The sequence below is a fragment of the Neoarius graeffei genome, chromosome 1, assembly GCF_027579695.1.
Source record: "Neoarius graeffei isolate fNeoGra1 chromosome 1, fNeoGra1.pri, whole genome shotgun sequence".
Lineage (NCBI taxonomy): Eukaryota > Metazoa > Chordata > Actinopteri > Siluriformes > Ariidae > Neoarius > Neoarius graeffei.
The window spans coordinates 94,716,041-94,728,415 of NC_083569.1; the positions used below are offsets into that span (position 1 = coordinate 94,716,041).

Sequence of the window (12,375 nt, forward strand, 5' to 3'; positions counted from 1 at the left end):
ATTATTGTACCTTTAGGAGTACAGTGGCTTGTCACTGGGGCAGCACCCTCTAAGGTACTTATCTATACTCTTTATATACTGCTTGGGAAAATATATATGTACCTTTTTAAAAGGTACATATAGTTATCTTGAGGTCCAACAGGGGACAGAAACGGACTCCTACTGTACCCCTATTTCTGACCGTGTATATGGTAGGTGGACCTGATAAACTGGCCATTGAATGTAGGTCTAAGATGCATGTGCCTAAAAACTGTTTTCTCAGTTTGTATATCTATCCATTTCCCTTTATTCCTTTGGCAAACCTCAAGCTGGAGAGACAGCATAAAGCAGTCAGTTGAACTAAATTATTCAATTCATTATTAATATTCAGTAATGTTCACATTTTATCTTGGTCATGATTACTGTGCATCTGATTGCTATCTTGGGAACACTGGGCATGAGGGGGGAATGCACTCTCGATGGGACACCAGCCTATTGCCGGGCACATGTTCCCACTGAGTGCCATGTTTTTGGGAGGTGGGAGGAGACTGGAGAACCTGGAGGAAACCCACTTGGACATGGGGAGAACATGTAAATAATAAACCTCAGAATTAAACCTGAGACCCTGGGGTGTTGCACTGTCACACCTGATTATTCAATTGTAATACTTAATAATAAACAGTAACAACAATAAGAGAACAATATAGCAATCAACCATTACCCCAAAGATGCTTGATGGTAGTACTAGTAGCAACAAGGAAATGCTCTTGATATTGATGCTGTGTTGGACTGAGGGGGTTGCTGCAATGACAAGAAGCTCCATCCTTAAAAAGTTAGCCTGAAGTCTTCATCCAGGCTAGGCACACTGAAATGGATGCTTAGACTGGTATTTCCTGGATGGAAGGGCAGGTAGAGCTGAGTGTAATCAAGTCAACTTGCCTGTTGTGTAATCTGACAATGTGGTCATTGTGTAATCACTAAGATCTCATAATTGAGCTTTTTGTATGAACTAACAGTTTTAAAATGTTCAAGATTTGTGCAGGCTTTACTACTACAGCATTTCTTAGCAATTACTTGACACAAAATCCTACAAAACTGCACTCATTTAAAATCTATTATTTTTTCTCGCTGGCATGATGCAAATTTTATATGCTCTACTGTCTCCTGCGTTCTTCAGCCATGACTTCGTCCACTCCTCCCTCCTCTCGTAGTCCTTCCCCTCAGAAGGTGTGCCATTCCCAGACTCAGACAGAGGTCCTGAAGCCGCTGCTGGGCGGAGGTGCTGGAGGTGGGGCAGGAGGTGGAGCTGCGGCATTGAGGAGGCGTCGGCGTGTCTTGTCTAAGGATGGTCGAAGCAATGTACGCCTTGAGCATGTCAGTGGCCGTGGAGCTCTCTACCTGCGTGACCTGTGGACGACCTTTCTGGACATGCAGTGGCGCTACAAGCTTTTCCTATTCTCTGCTACCTTTGCTGGGACCTGGTTTGCTTTTGGTGTACTGTGGTACCTGGTGGCGTTGGTGCATGGAGACCTGCTGGGTGAGAAGCCAGGCGGTCTTTAGAGATGAGTCTGAACAAGATGTTTAGGGGAGATTTTGCCACATGTCTAAAAGTATGTGTCTTGTACATATTTAGTGGACATTTTGCCACATACTGGCCATAAAGAGCGCAAATGTTATTTAAAAATGGGAGGTTTTTTTTATTTCATGGAATTGTGGTGTATAATCTTTGTATCTCTTTGCAGAATTTGACCCACCATCCAACCATACCCCCTGCGTGATGCAGGTCCAGACGCTGACAGGTGCCTTCCTCTTCTCTCTGGAATCACAGACTACAATTGGCTATGGCTTCCGGTGCATCACAGAGGAATGTCCAGTAGCCATTATCCTTCTCATAGTGCAGCTAGTTATCACAATGGTGATGGAGATTTTCATCACAGGGACCTTTCTTGCCAAGGTAAACCAAAAGCAATAATACTGATGACATTAACACTACAACACAAGACGTATTGAATTATCCAGTGACAGGGAAAAGTGTTAAACAAATCAAAATTCTTAATAGAATTCCTAATGAAGATTTACACACTCTCCACATCTTCCTAATCAGTTTTCCAAGAGAGCTTCACACAGGATGCTTTAATTTAATTTAATTTAATTTAATTTAATTTAATTTAATTTAATTTAATTTAATTTAATTTAAGGATGCTCAAATTAGTCATGCTCCTTACTGCTTCTCCTATGTTCTAAATTATAAACTACTTGTTTGAGGAAATAGTTTAATTTTAAGTAAGTAGTAATAAAAACTGCATGTTTGAAGCAAAAACTACTTATTATATACATTAAAAACTAAATGTATTCATAGAACATTAACTTCAGTATTAACATTTGCTTTGAAATGTATTAAAATATGTATTCAAGCTGGTGTGTCCAAATGTTTGACTAGTAGTGTCCTGTATATGATCTACTCTGTGTATACAGCTGCTGATGAATGTATAGGATCTATGGTGTGCATTCATGTTGTATTATGTATGTATACAGTTGTACGTGTAAGCTACAGTAACTGTGTTGTTCTGTGTGTAGGTGGCTCGGCCGAAAAAGCGTGGTGAAACAGTAAAGTTCAGTCAGCATGCAGTCGTGGGCAATCATGAGGGTCAACCATGCCTTATGATCCGTGTAGCCAATATGCGCAAGAGCCTACTGCTGGGATGTCACGTAAGTACATGTGTAGTCAAAATAAAGTTATTTATTTCAAGGATTAATTTATTTTAAATAATGGAACATACACTGACCACTCATTTCCAGTGGTGGAGTTATAAAAAAGGAAGACCAAACATGCTAGACAAGAGCAAACTGTATATTTACAGACGGGTTTAATAAACATGATCATTTTTATAAGAGAGTTTGAAAAATTGAAATGTTTTCCCAACAAGAATTTAATTATTGCAATTCCACTGCAGGTCCAATTTAATGTCATCCTCTTTGAAAATTCTCTAAGCAGTTCTAAGCAGATACCCTAATACACCTAAACCATGATATGGGGTAAAGGAAGCAGTGGCTAGCACCATTGCTGCATCACAGCTCCAGAGCTTCTATAATGAGCTTGAGTTACTGTGTGGAGTTCCTCATGTTCTCCTCATGTTCATCTGGTTTTCCTTGGGTTCTTTGGTTTCCTGACACTTTCCAATAATATCAAGTTTATTTGTACAGTGCTTTTAACAATAAACATTGTCGCAAAGCAGCTTTACAGAATTTGAACGACTTAAAACATGAGCTAATTTTATCCCTAATCTATCCCCAATGAGCAAGCCTGTGGCGACGGTGGCAAGGAAAAACTCCCTCAGACGACATGAGGAAGAAACCTCGAGAGGAACCAGACTCAAAAGGGAACCCATCCTCATTTGGGCAACAACAGACAGCATGACTATAATATTAACAGTTTTAACAGGTATAACCCTCAACTGTCCTCATGGGGCCGTCCTTCACAGGAGTGGGGCGATAAAACTCCGACCAGACACAGGGCACCAGGATGGATCAAGCAGGTCCGAGGGGCAGAAGTGGCCAGCATCTCAATCCCAGGATCAACATGTAACTCAGAGGGACAGATGGGGGGGGGGAGAGAGAGAAAGAAAATACGTTGTTAGGTATGCCCTAAAAATGACAAGTATTAAATCTGTGTGGTAGGCTCGCAGAGACGAGAGTCTTTACATCAGGCATAACACACAATGGCATGTTAATATGGTAAAATATATCATGACCTGCTCTGGCTGGATGCTTGATTGGGTGATGGGAGCACACTCCTCAGCAATGATGAGGTGCAGATGGGACCCTTAGGGCTGGCCAAGACAATTCAGTTACATTTCACCAGGTCTGGGACATGCGACAGAAAGTCTGACGGCCGATTCCCTGCAGGCTACGATAGCCAGTCGAGGTCTCCACTGTCTCCACCAAAAGATTTCCTGTTGACTCCATGTAACTCAGAGGGGCAGATTTGGGGTGGGGGGGAGGGAAAGAAAACACAGGTGGTTAGGTATGCCCAATGTCACCTGAATAAGTAGGAACAGTATACATATTGCACCGAGTACAAGCAGGGACTCCGGCAACTAACTATGACAGCATAACTAAAAGGAGAGAGCCAGAAGGTAACACAGGCATGAGGGAGCCCCGGGACATAAAGCAGCCAGCCACTACACCGTCAACAAACTCGAGTGAGCAAGCGAGTGGGGACTGACAGCATCCATACATCCCAGTTTACCAAAACACTCTATGTCTGAGGACCCTCCAGATCTACTCCTTTACCTCATAAACACCATTAACAAAAGGCTTGACTAAACAGATATGTTTTCAGCCTAGACTTAAATGCTGAGACTGTGTCTGATTCCTGAACATTACTTGGAAGGCTGTTCCATAACTGTGGGGCTTTGTAAGGAAAGGCTCTGCCCCCTGATGTACCCTTCACTATACGAGGTACCAGCAGATAGCCTGCACCTTTTCATCTAAGTAGGCATGGCGGGTCATAGAGGAGCAGAAGTTCACTCAGGTACTGTGGTGTGAGACCATTTAGTGCTTTAAAGGTCATCTCATCTCATCTCATTATCTCTAGCCGCTTTATCCTTCTACAGGGTCGCAGGCAAGCTGGAGCCTATCCCAGCTGACTACGGGCGAAAGGCGGGGTACACCCTGGACAAGTCGCCAGGTCATCACAGGGCTGACACACAGACACAGACAACCATTCACACTCACATTCACACCTACGGTCAATTTAGAGTCACCAGTTAACCTAACCTGCATGTCTTTGGACTGTGGGGGAAACCGGAGCACCCGGAGGAAACCCACGCGGACACGGGGAGAACATGCAAACTCCACACAGAAAGGCCCTCGCCGGACCCGGGGTTCGAACCCAGGACCTTCTTGCTGTGAGGCGACAGCGCTAACCACTACACCACCGTGCCGCCCGCTTTAAAGGTCAATAGTAGTATTTTATAATCAATACGAAATTTGATTGGGAGCCAATGCAGTGTGGATAAGACAGGCGTGATGTGGTCATATTTTCTAGTTCTAGTAAGGACTCTTGCTGCTGCATTTTGAACTAACTGGAGCTTGTTTATGCACTTATTGGAACATCCATACAGTAAGGCATTACAATAATCCAACCTGGAGGTAACGAAAGCATGGACTAGTTTTTCTGCATCATGCAATGACATTAAATTTCTTATCTTTGCAATATTTCTGAGATGAAAGAAAGCTATCCGGGTGATGTTATCAATGTGAGTTTCGAATGAAAGACTGGGGTCAATAATCACTCCGAGGTCTTTTACTGCTGCACGTGAAGAAACAGAAAGGCCATCCAGAGTTACTGTGTAATCAGAAAACTTACTTCTAGCTGTATGTGGTCCTAGCACAAGTACTTCAGTCTTGTCAGAGTTAAGCAGAAGGAAATTAATAAGCATCCAGTGTCTAATGTCCTTAACACATTCCTCAATTCTATTAAGCTGGTGTCTCTCATCAGGTTTTGCAGAGACATACAACTGTGTGTCATCAGCATAACAGTGGAAACTAATACAATGTTTACGAATAATATCGCCCAGAGGTAACATGTATAGAGAAAAAAGCAGTGGACCCAAGACAGAACCTTGTGGAACACCATACTTTACCTTGGTACGTCTAGAAATATCACCATTTATATCAACATACTGATAACGATCAGTTAGATAAGACCTGAGCCAGGAGAGGGCCATTCCCTTAACTCCCACAACATTTTCTAGTCTATCCAGAAGAATGGAATGATCAATGGTATCAAATGCTGCACTAAGGTCAAGCAACACAAGTAGCGAGACACAGCCCTGATCAGACGCCAACAGTAGGTCGTTTACTACTTTAACCAGTGCTGTCTCTGTACTATGATGAGGTCTAAATCCTGACTGATACATTTCATGGATGTTCTTCCTATGTAAATATGAGCATACCTGCTGTGCCACAGCTTTTTCAAGGATCTTGGAGATAAAGGGGAGGTTTGATATTGGCTGATAATTGGACAGCTGACCGGGAGCAAGGTCAGGTTTTTTAATCAGGGGTTTGATAACTGCTAGTTTAAAGGATTTGGGTACATAGCCAATCATAAGAGAAGAATTTATTATTTTTAGAAGCGGTTCAATTACTCCAGGCATTTTCTGTTTGAATAGATGTGTCGGTAAGGGATCTAGTACGCAAGTTGAGGCTTTTGATGTAGAGATTAATGAAAGTAATTCAGTTTCTTTTAGGGGAGTAAAACATTCTAACTGATGATCTGATACAGTTATATTGTTAACTACAAGGTCACTTTCATTGTCTAACCTTAAATTAGTAGTTTGAATTTTTTGTTGGATATTCTCAATTTTGTCATTAAAAAAATTCATGAAGTCGTTGCTACTACATACTGCAGGTGTGCATGTGTTGATAGTGGACTTATTCCTGGTTAATTTTGCTACAGTATTAAATAGGAATCTAGGATTATTTTTGTTATCTTCTATTGGGGAGGAGAAATATGTTGATCTCGCAGCACTAAGAGCTTTTCTATACTTCAGGAAGCTCTCCTTCCAAGCTAATTTGAACACTACCAATTTTGTTTGACGCCATTTACGTTCCAATTTTCGAGTGGTCTGTTTTAATGTGAGAGTGTCATCATTATACCAGGGTGCTAATTTTTTGTCTCTGACCATTTTCCTTTTTAGAGGAGCTACATTATCTAAAGTATGGCGGAATGTTGACTCTAAGCATTCAGTTGCCTGATCAAGTTCTGCAGGGGCTGACAGTGACCCAATCAAAGTTGACAGCTCTGGGAGATCATTTATAAAACTCTGTACAGTAGTTGATGTGAAAGTACGTTTAATACAGTAGCATGGTGAGGTGCATATATTATTACTCAGACATATTTTGAATGAGATGAGACAATGATCTGAGATAACTTCAGACTGTGGAAGTATGACTATATTGTCTACGTTTAATCTGAATGTTAGTATTAGATCAAGGGTGTGACCACCATTATGGGTTGGTCCTATGACATTCTGCTTAATCCCAACTGAATCTAAGATGGACACAAACGCTGTTTTTAAAGGGTCTTCTGGGTTATCGAAGTGAATATTAAAATCTCCGACAACTAAAGCTTTGTCTAAGGAAATAACCAGATCTGAGATAAAATCTGCAAATTCAGAAAGAAACTCAGAATATGGCCCCGGTGGCCTGTAAATAATAAGCAATGGAATTAACTGGGTAGACTTATTTTTCGAGGCTACATACATTATATGAGTATGAAGAACTTCAAATGTATTAAATTTATAACCAGGTTTGTGTGTTACACCTAGATAATCGTTATAAATAACCGCGACGCCTCCTCCTCTGCCAGTTAGACGAGGCTGGTGTATATAACTGTATCCAGGAGGACTCGCTTCATTTAATGCTATATATTCATTTGGCTTAATCCATGTTTCTGTTAAACACAGTACATTAAACTCCTGGTCAGTAATGAGTTCATTAACCATTAGCGCTTTAGATGTAAGAGATCTAATATTTAATAGCCCCACCTTTAGATCAAAGGTGCTGGCAGCAGCTGTACAGTCAGTATGATCTAATTTTATATTGATTAGGTTACTGGAACAAACTCTCTGAAAATTTCTACCTTTTTGTTGAGCTCGGGGAACAGACACAGTCTCGATGTAGTGGGCCCTGAGTGACGACTCTGTGCAGCTAGCAGACAGTCGGTTTAGCCTGTTTGTCTGCTCCCTGGCCTTGGCTCTGGATTGTCAGAAATTAACTAGGCCTGTTCTGAGACTATGAGCTATGCTGCAGGAAATGAGAGCAGCACCTTCCCGAGTGGGATGGATACCGTCCCGCCCTAACAGGCCAGCAGTGCCCTCAAAATTAGCCCAATTATCTATAAAGCCCACACTGTTTTCAGAGCACCACCTGGACAGCCAGCAGTTCAGCGACCATAACCTGCTGTAAGCTACATCGCCACGCTGCATTGGGATGGGGCCAGAGCATATTACAGCATCGGACATCGCCTTCGCTAATTTAAACACCTCTACAAAGTTACTCTTAGTAACCTCAGACTGACAAAGGCGTATATCATTAGCTCCTGCATGGATAACTATCTTTGAGAACCTGTGCTTGCCTAGGACCCTAAGATTACCTGCTATGTCCGGCGCCCTGGCTCCCGGTATACACCTGACTAAAGCTGCTGGTGCCCCTAAAGGCTGAGCTAATTTCACGTGCCGTATGATAGAGTCCCCTATAACCAGAGCTCTTTCAGGTTTCTCAGTGGGTGCATCACTAAGGAGAGCAAACCTGTTCGACACGTGACGCGGAGAGGAGTGGTGCTCCCGTGGGCAAGCCTCAGCGGTAGCTTTGGCTCTACGCTTATGCCGCCGAGCCGTCACCCATTCGCCCCGCTGTAAGGGCTCTAATGCCGGAGTTGGGGGATTGCTAACTCCACCTAGGGCGTCCAGACTTTCCCTAACAGAAACTACACTGTTCTCACGCTCACTAACCTGCTCTAAAGCCTGGACACGCGCTTCTAGCACTGTAATCTTCTCCGTCAGAGAGCTAACTAATCTGCACTTATCACAAGTAAAGCTAATAGAGCTATCGCTAGTGACGGAGGAAGAATGACTAAACATCCTGCACTCAGCACACTGAACAGGCTGAAGGTGTGCCATCAGGGGCGATTCTAGCATCTGATCTTTGGGGGTGCTTAGCCCCCAGAGCTGACAGAGGCACCTGGCTTGAACTATAGTGTTTCCACGTTTATTCCGCGTTTATTTCCACGTTAGTTCCTCATCGGCGTGGAATCCAGTTAAAAAAAACACCATGTCGTAGCAAGCACTCGCGCGGACAGGCAGCCCAATCAGAGGGGACTCAAGGAGGAGAGGGATTTTACTGCTCATAGAACTATCACGTAACGGATGAATTCAAGAACACACACACACCCGCGCACACATTCATTGCGCAGTGCGCAAGGGCACTTATTTTTGAAAATTACGTCCAAAAGCAGTGTTTTGAGGGTGCTGAGCTAGGGGGTGCTGAGCTCGTTTTTGGGGGTGCTTGAGCACCCCCAAAAATAGGCTAAACACGCCCCTGTGTGCCATGATGAAAAGATTCACGTACCTTAAATGAAGATCTGCTGATATTAAAGCAGATCAGATGGCCTCCGCTTGTGGACTTTACACAGGAGGAGAGAAAAAGAAAGCTTCAGGTCTCGGCGTTCTTCCGAAAAAAGAAAGATTAAAAACCGGGAAAAAAAACCGGAAAAAGGAAAGCGAAAGTGAAAAGTGCAAAAATGAAAGCGACAGTACAATAAAAATGAAGAGGATACTGGAAATTTATTTATAGAAAAAAAAGTTAAAAAGGTTAAATAATATGCAGCTTGGTGGATTGGTTATCTTAAACTGCTACAGTACTAGATGAGAATGAGTGTGTGAATGTTTATGTGCATCATGCACATTGACTGTATGTATTCCTGACTGAAAAAAAAAATAGCTGAGCTCAGTATAGTGTAGTTTCATACAAATATACAATATTATGCTACAACCCTGTTTCCAAAAAAGTTGTGACATTGTGTAAAATGTAAATAAAAACTGAATACTATGATTTGCAAATCATGGAAATCCTATATTTCATTGAAAACAGTACAAAGGCAGCATATCAAATGTTCAAACTGAGAATAATATATATATATAATACATATATATATATATATATATATATATATATATATATATATATATATATATATATATATTCTCATTTTGAATGTAATGCTAGAAACACATTTCAGAAAAGTTGGGACTGGGGCAACAAAAGACTGAAAAAGTTGTGTAATGCTAAAAAAAAAACTAAATTGGTTCATTGGCAACAGGTCAGTACTATGATTGGGTATAAAAAGAGCATCCCAGAGAGACTGAGTCTCTTAGAAGTAAAGATGGGGAGGGGTTCACCACTCTGCGAAAGACAAATAGTACAGCAATTTAAGAATAACGTTCCTCAATGTGAAATTGCTAAGAATTTGGAAATCACATCATCTCGGGTACATAATATCATTAAATGGGTCAGAGAATCTGGAGAAATCTCTGTATGCAAGAGATAAGGCTGAACACTAATATTGGATGTCTGTGATCTTCAAGCCCTCAGGCGACACTGCATTAAAAGCAGACACGTGTCTGTAGTGGTAATCACTGTATGAGCTCAGGAACACTTCAGAAACCCATCGTCTGTGAAAACAGTTCATTACTGCATCCACAAATGCAAGTTAAAACCAGATATAAACAATATCCAGAAACACTGCCACCTTCTCTGGGCCTGAGCTCTTTTATGATGAACAGAGGCGAAGTGGAAAACTGTCCTGTGGTCTGACAAATCAAAATTTGAAATTCTTTTTGTACATGATAGACACCACTTCCGGGCGGCACGGTGGTGTAGTGGTTAGCGCTGTCGCCTCACAATAAGAAGGTCCAGGTTCGAGCCCCGTGGCCAGCGAGGGCCTTTCTGTGCGGCGTTTGCATGTTCTCCCCGTGTCCGCGTGGGTTTCCTCTGGGTGCTCTGGTTTCCCCCACAGTCCAAAGACATGCAGGTTAGGTTAACTGGTGGCTCTAAATTGACTGTAGGTGTGAATGGTTGTCTGTGTCTATGTGTCAGCCCTGTGATGACCTGGTGACTTGTCCAGGGCTTACCCCGCCTTTCGCCTGTAGTCAGCTGGGATAGGCTCCAGCTTGCCTGCGGCCCTGTCGAAGGATAAAGTGGCTAGAGATAATGAGATGAGACACCACTTCCTCCAGGCTAAAGAGGAGAGGGACCACCCAGCTTGTTATTTGCACACAGTTCAAAAGCCAGCATCCATGATGGCATGGAGTGCATTAGTGCACATGGCATGGGTAGCTTGTACATCTGCAAAGCCACCATAAATGCTGAATGATATATAAAGGTTTTGGAGCAACAGGCTGCCATCCAGATGACATCATTTTCAGGGAAGGCCTTGTTTATTCCAGCAAGACAATGCCAAACCACATTTTGCATGCATTGCATGGCTCAGTAGTAAAAGAGTCTGGGTGCTGAACTGGCCTACCTGCAGTCCAGACTTGTCTCCCATTGAAAACATTTGGCGCATTATGAAGTGCAAAATATGACAAAGGAGACCCCGAACTGCTGAGCAACTGAAACTGTATTTCAAGCAAGAATGAGACAACATTTCACTTTCAAAACGATAGCAACTGGTCTCCTCAGTTCCCAAATATTTACAGTGTTGTTAGTTTCAACATTTCATATGTTTCATTGTACTATTTTCCGTGAAATATAGGGTTTCCATGATTTGCAAATCATGATATTCTCTTTTTATTTATGTTTTACAGTGTCCCAAATTTTGGAATTGGGGTGGTATATACTTATTTCTTTAAGTGCCTATGTTAGAATTTTTCTAATAGAAATTTCTTACATTTCTTGATCTCTAAGTGTATTCACTTCTATTTTATTTCTATTATGTGTTTGCATGTGGAAGAGTGTACCATGTATTTTTATGTGTATAAAAAAAGGAGTGTAATAGTGTACCTTTATATGTATATTCAGTGTATTCTTCATATTCCAGGTAACTGGTAAGCTGCTGCAGACGTCTCTGACTAAAGAGGGTGAGACAGTTCGGCTGGACCAGAGGAATGTGCCCTTTCAGGTGGACACGTCCAGTGACAGCCCCTTCCTCATCCTCCCTCTCACCTTCTACCATGTCATTGATGACAGGAGCCCGCTCCGCCCCTGGGCTGCCAAGGGTAAGAGCAGACCTCCTTGATGTTTTGAAGACAGTTCTAGAAGCATATTCTGAAAAATAGAAGTTAAGAAAAGAACATTCAAAGAGGTTTAGAAGAGAGAACCAAGCCAGGAGTTTTTTGGCAAGCACTTCAGGTCTTCAAAAATTTTTTTTCTGAAGGTTGTCAAAGAAAGTTAGCATTGGAAAGGAGTTCTAGAACACAATTGGAATCCAGACGAGCATTACAAAAGAAGTTATGAAAGAAGATCTAAAAGAGGTTTGGATTCATGAGGAGCATTGGAGATTAGACTTACAGTAGTTCTATAATAGATTTACACACACACACACATACACACACACACACATATATATATATATATATATATATATATATATATATATATATATATATATATATATAAATTCTATAGCACAATTTTGATCCGTTCAAGAGTTCCAGAAGAACTTCATCTTCATGAAGAAGTTCTAAAAGAGATTTGGATTCGGAAAAGTGTTTCAAATGGCATTAAGATGGTATCTCTAGAAGAGATTTGGATTCTAGAACAGAATTGGGATCTGGATGAAAGTCCCAAAAGAAGTCAATAAAGTAGTTCTTGAAGAGATTGCGATTTGAG

General features: G+C 41.8%; 1 protein-coding gene across 1 annotated transcript in view; it reads left to right on the forward strand.

Moving 5' to 3' along the window:
- The first annotated feature begins 1,158 nt into the window (after positions 1–1,158).
- Positions 1,159–12,375, forward strand: part of LOC132871866 (ATP-sensitive inward rectifier potassium channel 10-like) — a 54,976-nt gene continuing 43,759 nt past the window's right edge. Inside the window, exons 1-4 of the mRNA XM_060906475.1 lie at positions 1,159–1,516; positions 1,722–1,933; positions 2,557–2,688; positions 11,585–11,762. Coding sequence (XP_060762458.1) covers positions 1,159–1,516; positions 1,722–1,933; positions 2,557–2,688; positions 11,585–11,762 — 880 coding nt within the window. The remainder of the gene's footprint in view (positions 1,517–1,721; positions 1,934–2,556; positions 2,689–11,584; positions 11,763–12,375) is intronic.